This window comes from Arvicola amphibius, chromosome 4 (genome assembly GCF_903992535.2).
Source record: "Arvicola amphibius chromosome 4, mArvAmp1.2, whole genome shotgun sequence".
In the NCBI taxonomy this organism is placed as follows: domain Eukaryota; kingdom Metazoa; phylum Chordata; class Mammalia; order Rodentia; family Cricetidae; genus Arvicola; species Arvicola amphibius.
The window spans coordinates 21,842,219-21,863,895 of NC_052050.1; the positions used below are offsets into that span (position 1 = coordinate 21,842,219).

The 21,677-nt window shown below is 43.2% G+C and overlaps 1 protein-coding gene across 1 annotated transcript; it reads right to left on the reverse strand.

Moving 5' to 3' along the window:
• Nucleotides 1–15,576: 15,576 nt before the first annotated feature.
• LOC119811746 (keratin-associated protein 9-1-like) lies at nucleotides 15,577–16,170 on the reverse strand. The gene has a single exon (XM_038325732.1). It carries the CDS (start codon nucleotides 16,168–16,170, stop codon nucleotides 15,577–15,579), a length of 594 nt encoding a protein of 197 aa, XP_038181660.1.
• Between the last annotated feature and the right edge of the window lie 5,507 nt (nucleotides 16,171–21,677).

A 21,677-nucleotide genomic window follows, 5' to 3' on the forward strand; every position in this document is an offset into this window, starting at 1 on the left:
GTGTGCAGGAGTCAAGTAAGCCAGAAGAGGGTACTGGATCCCCAAACCCAGGTCCCCTGGGGAGTAGTTGCTCCTAACTGCTGGGCCATTTCTTGTGCCGCTCCAGTTTTAAGAGTTTTTTTTATGTAATCTTCAGGACCTAAGTATCAGACCATATCAGGTAGAAGTCGAAATGTTTTCCTCTTTCATTTGTATTGCTTTCATTTCTTATGTTTGCCTTATTGCTTTGACTAGGATTTCAAAGACCATTAAAAACCTTTTTATCGATTCTTTGTAAACTTCATATCATGCATCCCAACCCCACTCATCTCCTTATCCATTCCCCCTGCCCTTGAAGCCCTCTCCTTCCTGGAAAAAAAAAAAAACAAAGCAAAAAATAAAAACAAAACCCAAAACATCTCACCATGGAAACTGCAGTGTGTCACGCTGTGTCACACAATCTACCCCTTTGCCCAAACAGCTTAACTTGCAAATGTTCACTGCAATGATTCATTGGTCTGGTACGAGGTCTCTGGCTTCTGCTACACTATCATATCAATGCGGGATCCTCACCTGGACTCCTCTCAACTATCCTGCTGTTGTCCTGTGTCATGGAGATCCTGAAGCCTTAGATCTGCGAGACTGGCCCCTTCACATGCTCCAGCGGTTCTTAGATGGGATAGATGATGGGGTGGCTCAACTCAAAACCCTGCTTCTGGGCCTGGGCTATAGGTGAGTTGGTTAGTCCACCAGATCGCCTGCACCTACACCACCAAGGCCATCTCTCCTCTTTGTTCAGGTGAGGGGCTGGGCTAGCTCTCCTGCCTGTGGCAGCTGGCAAGGGGAAGGGCAGCTCTCCCACTCTCACACCATCAGGGCCTGCTCTTCTGTGCCCATGCTACCAGGGCCAGCTCTACTGTTCTGCCTAGGTGAGGTCTACCACCATTTTTAATGAGAATAGTGAAAGATTTTAGAGAAAAAACTTTTCATTTTCCCTTATTAATATAGTGTTCTTCTAGCCATTTTCTCAATAATTTTAGGTCTCTCTCTCTCTCTCTCTCTCTCTCTCTCTCTCTCTCTTTCTCTCTCTCTTCCTTTCCTTTACCAGTACTGGGTTTGAATTATTCCCATTTTTCTAATACTTTGCCATGTCCAATAAGGTTATTTACTTGAAAGCAGCCTACTTTTTATTAACATAAACAGCCATTCCTTGTTAAATATATATTCAAATTCTGTTATATCATGTTTACATTTTTATTTAGAAATTTTATATTTTTTCCCTGATTTTTTTCAGTGACCTACTGATGATTAAAACAAACACATCATTCATCTGGGGGAGATGTCTTAGTGGGTAAAGCCCTCGCTGTGCAAGGGTGAGGACTTGAGTTCAGATCCCCAGCGCTGATGTAAGCTGGACATGGCGGCACATACATCTGTGATCGCAGAGCTCCTGCAACAAGATGGGGCCTGGAGATAGGAGAATAATCAGAAGGATCAGCTAGCTCCATATACGAAGCAGCCATGAGACACTGTTTCAAACAAGGACTGACAAATGAGGCTGTCTTCTGAAATCCACATGTTCACTGTGGCTGGTGAGCATGTGCACTCACACATAAGGACACACACATGCACACACACACACACACACACATGCACACGCTAACACACACACTGTATACAGTGCACAAGTTGTTTAATCTTCATGCATTCATATTGCCTCTCTTGCTATACCTTGTTCGTCCATTCCAAAGCCATGCATAGAGATGTAAGCAAATATTTAATGTTTTATAATTGTTCAGAATTGCTGCATGCCTTAGGACATGACCACAGTGAAGAGGATTCCATGAACTCTTGAGAAAATGTACATTCCACAGCTTGCATCCTTCTTTCTTTCTTACTGTCTGTCTGTCTTGTTTTTCTCTTCCTTCTTCTCCTAGTTGCTTTATCACTTTTTTCTTTCTATTTTAAGAAGGAATTATGATTCCTTGAGGTCATATCTAATTTCTATGTGAGGGCTAACAACCTTCACAGGCTTTTAGGTCTTCCATGAATTTTAAACTGATATAAACCGCTAATCTCCAACTTGCGAGACTATTAGAAAGAACACATTCTAGCCATTATCAGTAGCATAAAGAAGAGAAGGTAAACCCATTCCCCACTGGTAATATAAACTCATTGTCAAAGAATACTGAACATTTTAGTACAACAAGTCACATCATAACTGGTTCTATAATGTTATGTCTCAAAGGAATAAACAAAAGGATTAGACATTAAACTAGGTCCCTTCTCCTCCAAGGCATCCTGGACACAATAACAAAACTGAGGTTAAATTCAGCTGCAAAGGAAGGTTTGTTTTTGGCTAGAGGAAGGAGCGGTGGTTGGTGAAACAGCCTTCCGGTCATGTAAAGGGTGAGGGTCTTTTAAGGGTCAGGAGAGGTAGGAGTTTAGAAAACACACAAAGGTACTTTCCTTGAGCTTTTCACGAGGGAGCCAGGTCCCTCTAGGAATAGCACTTCCTCTCCTTTAAGGCTCCTGCAAACTGGTCCTCCGAATCTGTTTGGGAGGAGGCTGGACCAAGATGACACCATCAGGCAGAAGTTTTACTAGGCTAGTGTATTACAGTGAGATGATAATGAGTCTGGGGGTGAACAACAGGTCAGCACAGCATCCTTTAGGGCTGACACTGGTTTGACCTGGTTCCATGTTCTGTGCTGGGTTTCCCAGGAATAGCCAGTTCCTCAAAGTCTGTGGCTGGCTCCAGCAGAATTGAAACATTCCCTCCCAGAGTGACACTTCCAAGTCTGGGAATGAACAAAACTTACTGGAACTATATAGGTTCTGAAAGTCTCAAGAGTCACAAGGTCCTTCTCATAGGTTCTAGAGACAGTGACAGTTCTGGAAAGTGATGACCCTCCAGCCCAAAGCTGCCCGAGGGTTCTGTGGGGAGCTTCGGGGATGTGGCGTTCATGAATAGCACCCATGCTGGGAGGGATTTTTGTGGTGTAGTTGCCTCTGAGTGGTTCATGCTCCTGTAACACCAATAAACTACCCAGTGCACTAAGGTGGACTTGGGTGGAATCGTTTCTTTGGTCTGTTGTCAGTGTCCTGTAGAGCCTGAATAGATGTTTCTTCATGCCCCAGAAGGAAAAGTCATACAACATATCCAGCGTATGTTTCTACTAAAACAAAGAAAATGAGTGGCGAGTGTGTTTGCCTTGTATCAAAATTCAACTCTCATAAGTCAGAAATATCCCCCATGGAGTCCCATGGGTGCCCCCAATAAGCAAATTAAGGAGTGCCACCTTCCCTTGAAATTTCAGGGTCATTATAACCCAAAGAAGAAAAAAGCCAGTTAGCACAAAGGTAACTTCAAGACAAGGAAGGGTGTCAAGATTCACAGAGTAGAATTCAGCCTGGCTGAGGCACTTGTTGACGTGATGTGTGTTTCTTAAAGGAGAACTGGGTAGGGAAACATAGAAGTTTAGAACTGAGTAAGTCATGCCTGGCCCTGTTGTCACTGAGGAACTGAGCTCTGCCCAGGGAAGGGACACCTTTCCTTGGTCTTCTATTTTTTATACATCACATACACTCTGGTCACATTGCATGGAATTTCACTAAACTTTGAACACTATTTTGCTGGTGACCATGTCTGTATCAAGGAGGTTTCTTATTTGTCCTCAGATGCTCAGCCCCGAAATAATCACACAGAAACTATATTATTTAAAACACTGCTTGGCTCATTAGCTCTAACTTCTTATTGGCTAACACTTATATCTGAATTTAGCCCATTTTTAGTATTCTGTGCATCACCATGAGGTCATGGCTTACCAGCAAGGCTTTAGCGCCTCTGTCTCTGGCAGCAGCTCCATGGCTTTTCTCGGCCTCTGCCTCTTTTCTCCCCAACATTCAGCTTAGTATTCCCTGCCTAGCTCTGTTCTCCTATAGCTCTGCTACAGGCCCAAAGCAGTTTCTTTATTCATTAGTGGTAATCATAGCATAAAGAGGGGGATCCCACATCACATGTCAGAGGAGCAGCAGGTGGCAACTGAAGTATGACGTGTCAGTCCACCAGGAGGCAACCCCTGATTGCCTCCTCAGATAGGCAATCTCATATAGGCAAGGCCCAGAGACCACAGACTCCAGAATGTCTTTCGTTTCTGCTGTGCCTTTACATGTTTGCTACTGCGATCTTTCTCTGGTATCTGGAATGGTGTGAATATGTGTGGGGAGATCTCCACTACCTGTAATGTGGTATGTTTATCTCATGAAAACATCCTGTTCTACCGGGCATTTTAATTTGTGGATTATTATGAAGATGATTTATTCTTAATCTGCACTGTCTAACTGATAATAAAAATGTTAGTTTAAATAGAGTTTTGATGATTAAAAATATATACAAGGAAATATCACACAGCTAGGGCCTATGAGTTTCACCTAAGAAATGCACAGATCTCAGTTCAGGTTAATGACTAAGGAAAACAATTGAGACCCCAGGAGCTAGGCTGGCTCAAATTCTTTTAATCTTAATGTCAAAAGATGCATTCGCAGGTTCCGGTGTGCATGATTAGCTAAAACAAAGCTTTAAAATAACTTCAGGTTAGATTAGTTGTTTTGATAATAACCTTGAAATGAAAAACCCTAGAATACAATCTGAAATTTACAGAGACACATAGCTGAGTTATAGATTCATTGGGTTATGATTTAAAAAAAGCAGCCCAACTATTACTAGCTGATGTGCTTTTCTTGCTAGGATTAGTTGGTGACCAAAGATGATGATTAATTCCTTATACCCATTTCTGCCCTCAATCTCCTGATAGAAAAACTTCTGATAAAGTGGGTATGCACCTTAAAATTTTAAAGTAGAGCTGACCGATTCTTTTTCATGTGTAAAAGTTTAGGTTTATGATCCCTTTATGGTTCTTTATAAGATTATCAATCAAAATAAGTAATGAAGTGATTGGTCCTTTCCTTGTAACTGTAAAATGTAGCCTGCCAGTAAAAGAACTGGCTGAGAAAATAACGTTGTTTGCTTACATTCTGCTGATCTATAAAAAGTTGCTTTGCAGTCAAGGATAGTAATGCCCTGACTTCAAACTCTATTACAGAGCTACAGTAATGAAAACAGCTTGGTACTGGCACAAACACAGGGATGTTGACCAATGGAATTGAATCGAAGACCCAGATATTAATCCACAAAACGATGAACACCTGGTTTTTGACTAAAAGTATGCAATGAAAGAAAGAAAACATCTTTAACAAATGGTGCTGGCATAACTGGATGTCAACCTGTAGAAAAATGAAAGTAGATCCATTTCTATCACCATGCACAAAACTCAAGTCCAAATGGATTAAATACCTCACTATTAATCTGAACCACACTGAATCTGATAGAAGAGAAATTGGGAAGTAGTCTACAACACATGGGCACAGAAGACCACTTCCTACGTAGAGCCCCAGTAGCACAGACAATACGAGCAACAATGAATAAATGGGACCTCTTGAAACTGAGAAGCTTCTGTAAAGCAAAGGACACTGTCATTAAGACAAAAAGGCAACCTACTGACTGGGAGAAGATCTTCACCAACTCCACATCAGACAAAGGTCTGATCTCCAAAATATATAAAGAACTCAAGAAACTAGACTTTAAAATGCTAATTAACCCTATTAAAAATGGGGCATTGAACTGAACAGAGAATTCTCAACAGAAGAAGTTTGAATGGCTAAAAGACACTTAAGGTCATGCTCAACCTCCTTAGCGATTAGGGAAATGCAAATCAAAACAACTCTAAGATACCATCTTACACCTGTCAGAATGACTAAAATCAAAAACACCAATGATAGCCTATGCTGGAGAGGATGTGAAGTAAGGGGAACACTCATCCATTGTTGATGGGAATGCAAACTTGTGCAACCACTTTGGAAATCAGTGTGGTGGTTTCTCAGGAAACTGGGAGTCAACCTACCACAGGACCCAGCAATTCCACTCTTGGGAATATACCCAAGAGATGCCCAATCATACTACAAAAGTATTTGTTTAACTATGTTTATAGCAACACTATTTGTAATAGCCAGAACCTGGAAACAACCTAGGTGCCCCTCAATAGAAGAATGGATAAAGAAGGTGTGGCACATATACACTTTAGAGTACTACTCAGCGGTAAAAAAACAATGACATTTTGAATTTTGCATGCAAATGGGTGGAAATATAAAATACCATCCTGAGTGAGGTAACCCAGACCCAAAAAGAGGAATATGGTATGTACTCACTCATAAATGGATTCTAGCCATAAATAAAGGATGTAGAGCCTAGAATTCGTGATCCTAGAGAAGCTAAATAAGAAGGTGAACCCAAATAAAAGCATATTGTTATCTTCCTGGATATTGGAAATTGACAAAATTGCCGGGCAGGGGTTGGGAGCACAGGGGTGGGGGTGAGGTGGGAATAAGGGGAGATGGGGGAGAGAAGGGAGAAAGAGAGGATGGGGAGAGCTTTAGGGAATGGGATGGTTGGGATGGAGGAGGGGGGATAGGGGAGCAGGGAAGTATATATCTTAATTACGGGAGCCATTTTAGGGTTGGCAAGAGACTTGACTCTAGAGGTGTTCCCAAGTGTCCAAGGAGATGTCCCCAGCTTGTTCCTTGGGCAGCAGAGGAAAGGGTGCCTGAACTGGCTTTGTCCTATAGCCACACTGATGATTATCTTGCATATTACCTTAGAACCTTCATCTGATGATGGATGGAGATAGAGACAGAGACCCACATTGTAGCACTGGACTGAGTTCCCAAGGTCCTAATGAGGAGCAGAAGGAGGGAGAACATGAGCAAGGAAGTCAGGACAGCGAGGGGTGTGTTCACCCACTGAGACAGTGGGACAGATCTAATGGGGAACACTAAGGCCAGCTGGAATGGGATTGATGGAGCATGTGATCAAACTGGACTCTTTGAATGTGGCTGACGGTGGAGGCTGACTAAGAAGCCAAGGACAATGGCACTGGGCTTTGATTCTACTGCATGGACGGGCTTTGTGGCAGCCTTGTCAGTTTGGATGCTCACCTTCCTGGACCTGGGGGGAATTGGGAGGACCTTGGACTTCCCATAGTGTAGGGAACCCTGACTGATCTTTGGCCTGGAGAGGGAGGGAGTGGGGGTGTGGGTGGAGGGGAGGGGAGGGAAGTGGGAGAAGAGGGGGAGATGGAAATTTTTAATTTTAAAATAAAAATTTAAAAAAGTTGCTTTGCATACACAGATCTAAGCTACATGGGTAGTGGAAAAATACAAGATCTCCTGAGTAAATTGGGAGCATGGGGACCTTGGAAGAGGGTTAAAGGGGAGGTGACAGGCAGGGAGGGGATCATAGAAAAATATAGAGCTCTCTCAATAAAAATCAATAAAAAAGTTGCTTTGGTGTGAATGTACGTGGGTTCTTGGGATAACTTGTTTTCCATCTGTAATGTGTAAAATGCGTACTCATATAAGGGATATGAAAAACATGTTGGTTTGTAGCTGTATTCATTATAATCATTCACTTGAAAAATAGGATGTAACCACAACGCAATTTTCATATTGCTTGAAAGATTTTGCTGGAATATATAAGTTGTAAGATAAAAAAATAAGAGAGTTAGAAGGAAAACATCAAGAATGAAAGAATGGGGAAGAATAAGTTAGAAGAAAAACATCAAGAGAGACAGAAGGGACATTTCTGGATGAGATAAAAAAGAATATAGAATACAGAATCAGAATACAGAAGAAGAATGAAAGAAACCATCAAGAGAGAGTGTGAGTCTTTTCTCTTAACCCCCTCAGATACAAAAGGCATAGTATGCCTGCTCCATGGATTTCCCTTGAAGCCCTGTGCTGCTGGAGGCTGGTCCCCCAGGCAGCAATACCGTTTGACCATTGAGTAATTGAAATAGAATTCATGCTTATTCTCAGACAAACAAGGGACAAAGGTGTTGATGAGGGTATGTGTGTTGGGGGACTGGAGCTAGAAGTGGATTGTAAAATGGTATAGAAGGTAAAATTGAAGACCATCCCTCAAAAAATTAAAAACAAAAGTGCTGTATGTTCCTGTTGGAGCACTGTAGGATATCTGCCCGAAATAATTGGAATCAGGATCTTGAAAATATTTTGGCATTACCATATTTATGAAATCCCTATAACAATAGGCCAGATGTGGGAACAACTGGCGTGTCCACCAGCAGATAGGTGGATGGAGGAAACATGACAGAAGGGGCAATGCAGGGTGGGTCTATTCAGATATTTGTAAAGCCAAAGCCAGACTAGGAGACTAGGAGGTGCTTTCCAGAGGCTGGGGTAGGAGGAACCGAGGAGTTTGGTGATTAGTGGGTATTAGCTTTTAGATATGCCAGGTGACAAACTTCCAGAGATCTGCTGGGCAGTAGCATGCCTAGAGTGTGTGATGTAACACCACATTTACATTTGCAGATCTGTCAATAGGCAAATATCATAGCAAGAGACTTGGCAGAGTAGAGGAATGAGAGACAACCTGCAGTGAGTGTGGTTCAGGATTTATTGACAATTTCCTAAGGCTTCTAGGGAGACAAATTCAAAGTGACTATGCAGAAGAACGCAGCACACACAGAAACTGAGAGAAGAGTGCAGAGGACGTGCTGGGAGCTTTCCATGACTGTGTCCCGAGAAAGAGTAAGCGAGGTTGGAAGAAGACCCCAGAGAGATGCAGTTCTTGGAAGATGGAAGGCCGAGCCTTGACCCTGGTCAGGGAGGGATGTCTAGATGGAACAGGTGAGTAGGTCATCATCCACCAGGGATTTCAGAATAGAACATCTCTGCCGATGCTGTCATTTTAGCCCATTGGACTGTAGCAGGAGTTCTCATGGGTCATAAAAGTCCATAATCACATATAAGGGAAAATGCTGAGAGAGGTCAGAGAGACAAAAGAGGAAACCCATGGCCACCTTATCTCTCAACTTCTCAAACATAGAGATCAAGTTTCTATTTCCTCCCGCCCTATCACTTCCTCTCTCCACCCAGCCACGTCACTTCCTGTCTGTTTGTACAGACCTCCAGACCTCTGTGTTTAGCTGATGGTTGCCCCTGCCCTCTGATCTTCAGGCAAGCTTTATTTGTACAAACAAGATACCATTATATTGGACTTCTATCCTCTGTTACTGAAAGATGGTGTGTTTGGTTTCTTGTTTGTAAAAGAGTATTGCAATGACCCATGACATATTTAATAAAGTGTTTTCCAAAGTTCTTTCCAAAAGGAGGTGCTAAGATCTTGACTTGGGATGTAAGTAGGGGCTAGTTCTCTACCAGCTATGAAGCTGGCACAGGGTCTACAATCCTCAGCAAGAGGAGAGCGGGAGCAAGGGATCATGCTTTTTAAAAAGGGGATACATTTAAAGATTTCTACTTATGGTCTGATGATTTTCAAAAAAGTAAATTTGTGTTGATATGAAATGTCAGACACGACATAAACACAATGAGTAGGTGTTCATTTGGGAAGTTGGGAAGCAGGGCTGGCAGCAGCTGGGCATACAGCAGCAGGATTGGCAGCAGCTGGGGGCACAGCAGCAGGGCTGGCAGCAGCCGGGCATACAACAGCGGGGCTGGAAGCAGGATGTGCTGCAGCAGATGGTCACACAGGTTATTGGGATTTCCAAAAGTATTTAGCATATTTTTGGACTGAGATGAACTCGTAACAGCTGTTTTCAGATACAAGTGGGGAGTCACACCACCATTTGGTCATGTGACTTCTGCAGCCTGGAAGGGTCAGGGTCTTTCCTCTGCAGCTTTGTTCCTTTGTGCTTAGATTAGGAAGCATGTGGGAAGGAACCTGATCACAGCATCCTCCCAGTGAGCAACGCAATGCTTGGTTCCATGTCTCTTTATCCTTTGGAAGTCCCACGCAGGAGTAGTGTATGCACATGTGTCCGCACCAGCCTCCACACCTGTGTGTCCCATGTGTGTTACAGGCACTGGGGAGAAGGTTGGGAAAATGCATTCCCATGCAGCACAGCACCAGACCAAGTGAGTAGAAGCAGAAAGCTGCCACTCACATAAAAACCACTAATGTTGCATCCTTGGTGACCAGTAGTCCCTCCCTTGTATAATCGTTCTCCGAATGAGAAAAGCTACGTCGGCGGGGCCAGGAATAACTGAGGTACATTTTAGGGATACCACGTGCTCTGGTGGCTCTCGTCCTAACCCTGTAAAGCAAGGGAGTCAGTGATCTTGGGTGACTGACTTCTGTCTCCCTTCGTTTGTTCTTCCGAATGAACAAAGGAATAGTTTAGAAGAGATGATGTCTGAGTTATAGGCAAGCTCTAACATATTGAAAACCTTAATAAGTAATAGCATTTGTCTTAGTTAGGTTACTATTGCTGTGCTCAATCACCAGGACCAAAAGCACATTGGAGAGTAAAGGTTCCTTTCACTCAGAGTTCCTTATAACAGTTCACCGTCAAGAGCAGTGAGGGCAGGAACTCAAGCAGGGCAGGAGCCTGGAGGCGGGAGCTGATGCAGAGGCTATGAGGGTTGCTTCTTATTGGCTTGCTCCTCAAGGTTTACTCAGCCTGCTTCCTTATGGAACCCAGGACCACCTGAACCCTTCCCCATTACTCAATAATTAATCAATCAATCAATAATTAAGAAATATCCTACAAGTTTGTGTACAGCCCAATCTTATGGAGACATTTTCTTGATTAAGGCTCCCTCCTCTCAGATGACTTTACCTTGTGTCAAGCTGACATAAAACTATTGCAACACATCACTCATTTAAAAAGGTGTTGAAGTTACCACTTTACAACTTCATCACAAGGTGAAACATGCCCGAGGCACTATAACCACATTGAGAAATCGAACTTAATACCATCTTCTCAGAGTAGAATCTCCTCTCATCTCTTTATTCATACAATAAATTATAGGTTACTTCCAGCTGTCTTTAAACTTTATATGAGCGAAGTAGTACAGAATCTGCTACTTTTATGTATGCTACCGCCATTAGTTCATCCAGGCAATTCATTCATTATCGTTGGTTTATAATCTCCCAATAAACGAGTAAGACATAATTTCTCTCCTCTACTGTTCATGCGGTATAGCTAGCAATTTGAGGCTATTAAAGTATTAACAATAATTCTGATACATAAGGTCATGAAGGGGTCTTTTGGTTAATGGATGGATTCTTTTAAACAGTAAAATGCCTGAGAGCAGAGTGTTCATGAATTTGCTCAGTTTGGCCAGAGAGGCAGCACAGCAGTTAAGAGCACTCGTGACTTTACTCTTGCAGAGGGCCTGAGTTCAGTTACTACCACCTGTGTCGGATGGCTCATCATCGCCTGTGACTCCAGCTTCACGGCATCCAACCCCCTCTTCTGGCCTCTTTAGGCATTAACACGCATGTGGCTCACACGTGCATACATACACACAGATAAATACAAAGAAAAATAAATCTTGGATAAATTCCTTAGTGAAACCTCTATAATGTTGTGTCTAGTGGTCTTGCATAGCTTCCATTAGCTTTATGTCTAGGCATTTTATTTTCTGTGCTAATATGTATGCTGCTGTTTTAATTCTTAGCTATTTATATGGGACAATAACCTATGTATACACATTGCTTTTGCACCCAAATTCCTTTATCATTTTAATCATTTACCAACAGGGTTTTGGGAGGATTTTATTTTTTTTTATTTTTCTTTTTGCCTGGCAATAAATATTTTAATTCTTTTCGCTTTATTTTTATGATGACAAATAATTTTCAAGTTTATTTCCTTTTTTTGTTTGCTATTTAAATACAAAGCTAAGCCACAAACAGGTACAACCAAGACATTTTATCTCACAGTTACACCCTCCTGTCGGATCCTCCTCCAAGTCTTACCACTGACCGGACTAGCAAGGAGTGTGGGGAAGACTTTCTTAGGTAGCACCATCAAGAGGCTGGGGGACGGGGGAGGTGTTGGGGACAAGGGTAAGTTCTCATACCTAGCTCCAGAGCCACAGCCCCAAGATGGAAGGAAATCAACCTACTTCTGCTATCACATGTTAAAAACTATCACGCTGATTCTCTGGCTGCCAGGCACCCTAGTGCCACACATCTGATGCCCCCAGAGGTCCTGGGCTGCGGCATCTTCACAGGATACCAGGGGTTCTGCCTTGGCAGCAGGTAGAGAACTTTCCATGCAAATGATCTGGTTTGACTCTAGTAGATAAAAAGGATATATTTGTATATTCTTGATACAGTAGGAACAAAATATTTCACAATTATAATACTGTGTGTCTGGGTTGTATGTTGCCTCATCAGAGTAGCTGGGATTTCCCTTTATTGTTTAAACCATTATGTCTTTAAAATATTGATATTTATAACACTCTTTTTCCTTACTTTTTGGGATGTCATTATTCTTATTTAGTAATTCTTTTTAGAAAACAAATATCAATGTCCACATCTTCATTCCGTTTGTATTTCTGAGGACAATTTGGTGCGGTTATGATCACACTTCTGGGACACAGAGTTTGAAAGACTTTTATTCAGTTTTTGTTTATAATACATTCCAGTTCCAGAATTTAACTTTCTGGCCTTCACATTCTCATAATATTTCCTTCACATTCTCCAATAAAATTAGCTCTCAATAAGTCAAGATTCCTCAGTCTCCTGTGATCCAGTTTGGCCTTGATATGACTTTTCGTATTGTTTGTATTGTTTTTTTCTAAAGCACTTTCCTGCTCAAAATTCCACACACTAACAATTGGTGAGTGTGGGATGTGGATAGTAAGTATTAGATTAGATATTACAGAACCACACAGCACATCCTTCTGTGGCCCGGTATGGAATGTTTCTCCAAGGTCTATGTGCTGACAGCTTGGTCCCTGGTTGGAGACCATTAAGTAGGACTCTTAAGAAGTGGGATCTTCATGCTGCTACCAGGGTCATATTGATCCTGGTGGCCTGCGCTGCCACCAGGCCCATGGTGACATCCAGGTCTGAGCAGCTGCCAAGGGCCATGTCTGGGTCCATGGTCCTACTGCAGCTGGGGTCTGTGATGACGTCCTTGGCATGTTGGCACAGGGGTTATTGGAACCATGCTGTGCTGCGCCAACCCCACCCTTCGCTGACTCTGGGACAGTTGGCCCTGCCCCTGCTTAGATACTGCTGCAGGAAAGCTGACTCGGCCCCTCCAGGGGAGAGCTGGTCCCTGCCTTTGGAAAAGATGGCCCCACCCCTTATAGCACACTAAGCTGACTTTGTGGTTGGGGGCACAGATGAGCTAACCCTGAGGGTGTGAGAGCAAGAGAGCTGAAACTGTCCCCTTGTCTGCCATGTGGTAGCAAGGGTGAGAGAAAGAGGCTCTACCCTCTCTACCCCTTGCTATCTGTGGCAGGCAAGACAGCTGACCCTGGGATCATGAGAGTGAGAGAATTAGCCCTGCCCTTCACCAGCTGCACACAGGAGAGCAGGCCCCCCACTCTGCCTGGACAGCACACTAGAGCTGACCCTATTGTTGGGTGCACAGAGGAGCCAGCCGTGAGGGCTTGAGAGCAGGGGGCTGAGCCCAGTCATCCTTCATATACTGCCAACAGCAATCGGGAGAGAGGGAGGGTAGGCCCTGTTCCTCACCTGGGCCAAACAGTAGAGCGGGCCCTGGTGGTGTGAGTGTGGGTGACCTGGATCTGAGGGCCTGAGAGAGGAGAACTGGCCCTGCTCCTTGCTGTAGGCAGCATTGGATGAGCTAGCTGAAGTGGTGCTGAAAATCTGGACCAGGTAGAGATGGTGAGGGGGGAAAAGCTGGGGGGGCTGACCAACCCAGCTACCACACAGGCCCAGAATCAGGGCTATGAGATGGCTTCATCCACCTCACCTATGAACTGTTGGAGTAGGTGAAGGAGATGAACTTACATATCCAAAACAGCAGGATCTCCATGACACAGGACAACAACAGGATATTCAAGAGGAGCCCCAGCGAGAGCTCATTATTGGTGGCTGGCGTAGCAGAAGCCAAAGATCTCAAGCCAGCCCAATGACTCACGGCATGAACACTTACAAGTAAAAATGAATGGACTAAAGGGTGAACTGTGTGACTCAATGGGCCACACTACAACTTCTATCACAAGATTTCTCTCTCTCTCCCTCCCTCCCTTTCTCTCTCTGTCTCTGTCTCTGTCTCTCTGTCTCTCTGTCTCTCTGTCTCTCTGTCTCTCTCTCTCTCTCTCTCTGTGTGTGTGTGTGTGTGTGTGTGTGTGTGTGTGTGTGTGTGTTGTTTGCTTTTGGATTTTTCTTTCAAATTTGGTTAGTTTTGGGGGCAAGTTTACAAGGGCAGAGGGCAGATGTGAGACAATGGGGAGGTAAGCCGGATGAAAATGAATGATTTAAAACCCACAAAGACAATAAAGAAAGAAGTGGGGGCTTGTGAAAAATAATTAGATGTGGTGATTGGCTGAGAAAACTGCAGGTTTCCCTACATGGTCACTTATCCTCTGCATTCTGAGTAGTCCCGGAGCTGTGTGGTAGTGTGTCTCCTCACAAGGAAGCTTCTTTTGTAAGTGGTGAGAGCTGCACTGTTCTGTGCTAGAAGGACAAGTGTTTAGGATACCACTAGAAATTCTATGGGTTCAGGTAAATGGCAGCGATTCGATTCTACTTTCACACAATATATACGTTAATGACTATATAAAATTGAGGAGCCAAAAATTAAACAGGATATTTTTCTTTCTGTCCCTATCTTAATCCACTTGACACAACTGTCTCCAGTTTGCAACCACTTTCCCCAGGGAAAAAGAAACATAATTTTATTATTTTCTATGGCTGAAAATATTCAGAATGCATAGAAGACACATTTTTCTTACCCATCCCTCTTTGTTGGACGTCCAGGTTGGCTACTGTAAATAGCACGGCTGTTCTTAATTTTCCTGTGTACAGAAATGTGCCCTGTGCATGCACGTGTGTGGCTTTCCCCTGTAGGAGAGGCCAGAGCAAGGCACTCCTTACCAGTTCCTAGTTGTTTCTGTTCGGAGGAAGATGTAAGTGGAAGTACCACGAGATGAGGAAGACCCAAGTGTTGTTCCGGATGACAATGAATAAGGAATTTTGTTGGCTCTGAACGTGTTATGTGGGTACTGAGGGACTGTGTACTGATGATGGAACTGGAAGGCATTCAGAATATAAGCTTATCTGAAGGAAATGCTGTTGGAGCACATAGTTACCCAGGAAAAGATGAAACAGCATCCAGACAGTTTTCAGAAAGCACATGCAGATTTATTTAGAATACATGTAATCCGGAAGACAATTTGAAGCGAGCCCAATAATGAAGAGAATAGGAATACCCAGGGAAATGAAATAATTAATCACTGCACAGGATTAATTAAGAAGAATGAAGGTTTGATTTACTCAAGTTGCTTGGAGAGATAGAATAAATATTCTTTTCTGAATGTGAGAACATAACTCAAGGTCAAGAGAAGATCAAATAGACCAGAGCAATGAGAAGAGCAGGCTCTCTCATCAAGTCCACACCCACAATCATGTACAAGACAACCTACTAATAGTTAATGATGGCCAAGCATGCAGAGTGATTTTGTTGGAGGATTTGGGTTAGACAATGGCGAGTTAGCATGTGGCTAAAGATAGAATCAGCAGCTACAGGGCTCACAGGAGCTAGACCCGCAGCCTTGGGACAGACAGCCAGGCACACAGACACATGTGGGCTGGTAGCAAGTCCTGGTGACGGTCACAGGTCCAGAGCAAGCTGGCTGGCAGCACAAGTCGAGGCAGAAGGGCTGGCAGCAGGGCTTGAGGCAGCAGCTGGGCTGGCAACAGGGCTTGCAGCAAGGCTGGCAGCAGCTGGAAATACAGCACCTGGGCTGACAGCAGCTGGACTCACAGCAGCTGGGCTGGCAGCAGCTGGACTCACAGCAACTGGGCTGGCAGCAGCTAGGCTGGCAGCAGCTGGGCTGGCAGCAGCTGGGCTGGCAGCAGCTGGACACACAGCAGCAGGGCTGGCAGCAGGGTGTGCTGCAGCAGCTGCTCACACAGCTTGGCTGGAAGCAGGTCCTACAGCAGCTGGGCTGGCAGCAAGGCTGGCAGCAGCTGGAGCCACAGCAACTGGGCTGGCAGCAGGGCTGGCAGCAGCTGCTCACACAGCTTGGTCTCCAGCAGGTGGTTCTGCAGCAGGTGGTCCTGCAGCAGGAAGGCTGGCAGCAAGGGGAGCAACAGGAGTTGGTCATGGTGGTGGATGTGGAGGTTCTGTTCACAGGGGTTCCTGAGATTCTGACAGCTGTTTTAGTCCTGAGGCTTTTATACCCTGGACATGCCATGAAGGGACCAATAAGCAGGACTTTTCCCTGTTGTTTGTTTTCTACTGTTTAAGAGGAAATTCTCACAGAAGGAAGTACTCCTCGAGTTTAAGAAATCTTTTGAAATTATGCTGCAAGCAGTTAATTGTGGGTAATTCAAGGAAGGTAATTTCTAGAAGTCATCATCAGCATTGTTTCTGCTCAGATCATTGTTTGCTCAGGTGACAACTGCTGCAGCCACAGGAGGGGCTGAAACACGCCCTTCTTCAATTTGTTTTCCTGTTTCCTTGGCTGTATGCAGACTACGATGTGTTCGTAGGGAGAGCTACATTCACAGTGACTAAATGAAGCCTTGCCTGTATCCAGGATTTTTCCCAGAGATGTCTGCTTGTTATACACTACAACAGGCAAGCCCATTTGCAGCAAATGTTACCCATGCTCAACCAGTCGTATCAAAGAATCCATGGAAAGACAGTAGCTTGTAGTCTCTTCTCAAAGGCACCCATGAGCACCAAAGCCAGAATACAGAGTCAGAAGAAGATGTGGGGGATCAGAAGACCTCAGACAACCTAGATTTTAAACCTGTTCACTTGTAGGATAATGAGGAAATTAAACACCATAACTAGACTCCTGCATTTTAAAGTAAACTGAATCGTAATGTACTTTCAGAGATGGGCACACCCTGTAGTTTGATCAGATATAATATGAGAAATAGTGTGTCTGTCCTTCATATCACGTGTCAGTGTGTGTATGTTTAGTAGCTGTTTTTGATTTTATAATTGCTATCATTGCCCTGCTACCTAAGGCAACTAGTGTATGGTTTTGGCTCTCACAGTGTGTCAATTTTTGAGTTTTATCAAAAATGGAATCATATAACTCATATGGTTCATTTTCTTTTGCTCCAAACTGTATTTGTGAGATTTAATGACTTTGTTGGATTCAATAGTCATTTCATTTTCTTTTACTCAATCATTTCATATGTCTGTTAAGACTACAATCTATTGCCGGGCGGTGGTGGCTCATGCCTTTAATCCCAGCACTCGGGAGGCAGAGGCAGGCAGATCTCTGTGAGTTTGAGACCAGCCTGGTCTACAAGAGCTAGTTCCAGGACAGGCTCCAAAGCTACAGAGAAACCCTGTCTCGAAAAACCAAAAAAAAAAAAAAAAAAAGACTACAATCTATTAATGCTCATGGCATGACATGACCTTAATGTTTTAATTTCTGTGTCTTTGATGGACATTTTCTCATTATTAAGACTTTTGAGAATCACACTCTTATGATGATTTGTTTATTTTTAATCTACAAATTTGTGGATGCTTGTAGATATATTCTTTGATGGGAAATTTTGGATTCCAAATTGTAGGTATAAATAACATCAGTACACAGTTCTAAGTGGTTTTAAAAACCCAGCTGCACGTGTTGGGCAGATAGATCAGCTGGTAAAGTCCTTGCCATGCAAGCATGAGAACCTGAGTTTGCTCTCCAGAACCCCAGTAAAAACTGCTGAGCAAAGTGACATGTGCTTGTAATTCCAGCATCATAGAGGAGGGTACAGGCAGATCCCCAGGGTTTTCTGGCCAGGCAGACTAACCTAATCAACAAGTGCCAGGTCAATGTGAGACCAGCTCAAAATCAAGGTGAATGGCTCCCTGGGGAATACCTGAGGTTGTCCATGTGTACACAGATGTATTCACACCTGCATACATGTGCATATCCATACAGACACAAACACAAACGCACATGCGCACACTCAAGGTTGCAATGTTATACACAATATGCAACTGATTATTCACATTGCTTTAAGTATCATCTACACTTGATACTTTCAGTCTGAGTTTTTAGTCATTTTTTTTTAATATTACGTATCTGTTATAGTTTGGTTGTTCAATGTCTACTCGGAGTTGATGCGTTGAAGTGTTGGTCCCCAGCTGACGGTTCTGCTGATGAAAAGCTTAGGGGTGAGATCTGTGTGGAGGAAGGAGGCCATTGAGAGCGTGTGTTTGGCTCCTTTGTCTCTGAGTATTTGTTTCTTGATGACCATGTGGCAATCAACTTTCATTTCCGCCATGGTTCTGCCACGATACAGTGTTTTAACCATAAGCCTAAAAGCAACGAGGCAGAGCAATTGTGAACTAAAACCTCAGAAACCACAGCTCAAACAGACATTTCCCTTTGAGTTGTTTATCTCATTTTGTCACAGGGATGAATTGCTGACTAACAGAGTAGCTGTTTAATATTTCCTTCTTCAAAACTTCATTTGATTTTCCTTGAAGGCTAATGAGTTGATCTCCCATACATTCACTGGGCATGTAGAGTTCTCTTTATGGAATGCTAATTGTGTCCTAAGGGTTTTTTGGAATTGTTTGTTTTGTTCTTATTTCTCTATTGACATCTTTGTTAATGTTATGCCTCCCCAGTGTCCCCTATTATACTGAGGCCTGCCTTATTCCTCTGTCAATGTATTCCCAGTTTTACCTTCATGCATTTATTGTGCATAGTGTTGGGTTCCATAGAGACTATTTCTTGCATGTCTGCCATGTACTTTGACCGTGTTTTCTAGTTAGATCTCAAGAGGGAGAGATCTCACCTATGCCCAATATGAAAAGAGCCCCCGCAAAGACAGAGGAAGTTGGAAAGCACATACACAAAAAAAGGTCACGATCCAAAAGATGCAGGAAGTTCTCCTAGCTGAAAAATGCCAGGAGGTGGGTTTCCTCTATTGCTGGGAGTAGGAATACACCCATCTCAACTCCTGGATTTGAACCCATGACACTTAATAAGGCTTCAGACTTCACAACTAGAAGACAACACTGCTGTGCTATTTTAGCAAGGAAGCTGGCAGTGATTCATTACAAGAGTTATAGGAAGCAAATACATATTTCCAATCCCATGGTGCCCTAACTTACTTTCCTATATGGCTTTTCTAATGGCTCCCATTTAATTTTTGAAGTTAAGCTATGTTATTTCAGAGTTGCTTAGACTCCAAAAATACTTTCTCTTGGAAGGAATGTGATTAAAATCTCAGAGTCGTCTCTAGGTGTGTCAAAAGGAGAGCATTTAATGCTTATGTAATTTTCTATAAACTGACTAAAGATGCATTTCAAAGAACACACAACTTTAAAGAACACATAAAATAAAGGGAGTTAAATTTGTTCTAATAGAGTTCAGCCAAAGCCTACATGGGCTGATCCACTGGGCTTCTAGTTCTCCATTTCTATGATATTGCTGAATCTATGTGCAAGAAACAAAATTCAGTCCAGTGAGCTCCCTCAGCTATGTCCTTAAAAATGAAAATCCACTAAACTGGGCTAAGATGTGTCTCTCTCTGAAGGTCGGTTGCACATAGACTGCTGGAGACTTTCTAAGTATAGATCTGAGAAGAACTGCGTGTCTCCTGTGCCGTGAACCCATTAGCATTGTGTAGGTGTGCTACATTGTTCTCAGGAAGGTAAATCTGTCCATTCATGTTTATCTTTTTCCCATAACAGTGTCAGCTGCTACATTATGAAGTTCTCCATGGAGGTCTGGGGTTTCCTCTGTCAGGTCCATATTTGTATAGATCATGGCTCCTAATGTCTCCCTTTCCCTCTTTCCCCCTCTCCTTTTCTTCACAGTCTTGATACTACAACTCAGGCTTTCATTTCCCTGCACTGATTTGTTTTTCCCTCCTCAAACGCAGGAAGTTATTTTGATACCTTAGGTGTCCCAGAGATGATAGAAAATCAAAGGCTAGTAGCATGACCACTTATTACCTTAAGTCCTGGGGTCTCTCACTCCTTTATTCCCTTAATAATGTCCTCACCCAGAAACAAATTGTCTCTCTATATCTGAGTGCAAGGGGGAGATTTATTGTGTTTCATGACGCATGATTTATTCCCATATGACTATTTGTTATTAGTATCAAGAAGTGTGAGAACATAAATAACGACACTTCCACGGCAGCACCAAGCTATTTCTAGTGCAACTGCTCACATCAAAGTCCGAGGACAGCAGCAGGCATGTGTGAATCACCAAAAGGGTTTAAAGGGGCCAACCAGTTGCTGGGCAGAGACCGAGACAATAGAGTTCACATCCTTTTGTAGCGGGTGTGGTTGGCCAGCAATGGGAAATAACCAAACTAGCCTTATAAGAAATACTCAGCTTTAATAAAAAGGAAAAAATGGGAAAAACTTACAGAGCCAGAGTTCCAACGAAGATCAGGGAACCAAGAGAGCAAATCACCAAAACACAGATCTTTTAAAAGTATTTTGTGCCCCTGAGGGGTCACACCCCTCAGACAAGGGATTGGTCAGCTACCCCATCATCCTTTTAGTTCTGAAAACCATTGCCCATCTTAAGTGGCTAGTGGTGACCCCACTGTGAGCATTGGATGGAAAAGAGCTTTTTGAGTGAAGATGATCTGAACATGAAAGGAACTGGCATTCCCATTGCCAAAGATGAACCTGAAACACACACATGTACAGTGCTTAAGCTCCAGTGTTGTAGATAGTTAAATTGAGCTGTACCTGTGTCTATATTAGCTCCAGAATCAGAAAAGCTGGGCCCTGGACCTGATTCTACCCATCCCTAGCTATGTGGCTGAGATTGGGCCACTTTGCAGGTGACAACAGCTGCTGTGAGTTCCTAAGAGCAATGGCCGTGTCGTGGGCAGAAGACAATGTTTCAGAGCACTCTTCTGCATCCTTCTGCCACGATGATCCTTGACCCTTTGCAGTGGAGTAGGAGAGGTCTACAGATGTTATATTTAGGGGCAAGAACCCATAGTCATTCAGTTTTCTCACTTGTATAGTGTCCCTACACTCTCTTGCCCCATGATTTCCATCCAAGCATATGAGGCCAAGCAATCATGTACTGAGCCCCCTGAAGCCATGAGTTACAAGACATTCATTAAGTTGCTCTTTCAATGATTTTATTCACAGTGAAGAAATTTTGATTAATGCATTGAATCTAATGCAATAACTGGCACGACTTAGATCAGAAGGCATAATGTAAAAAACAAATGGAAAAAGAATCAAACATAATGTGAAAGGCAGAATAAAGAGATTTTATTAGAATAGCAATGGGTAGTGTCTCTATAGTTGGAGAGACAATACAAAGTTGTCGCGATTACTCACAAGATGAGTCATAAAACTGTGAAGACACAACACATTGAAGTGTAATGATGGGCATTTATCATTGCAAAGATGCAACAAGACAGTCGTGAATTGTATATGTATTTTTAACTTCTTAACTTATTAAGGGAATAGATTCTGCTCGTGCTAACACTATGAATCCAGATCATAGGAGATGAAGTTGGCAGGCAGAGAAATGAAGATAGCATCAGATGGCAGTTAGGGCGCTTTTCACAGGTTGTTAGTAGGAAGATTGGTCATTTGAGTGGGGTCTCTGTGTCATAGGCAGAACATAGGCAGAGAGTTTGGCATAAAGCAAAAACTCCA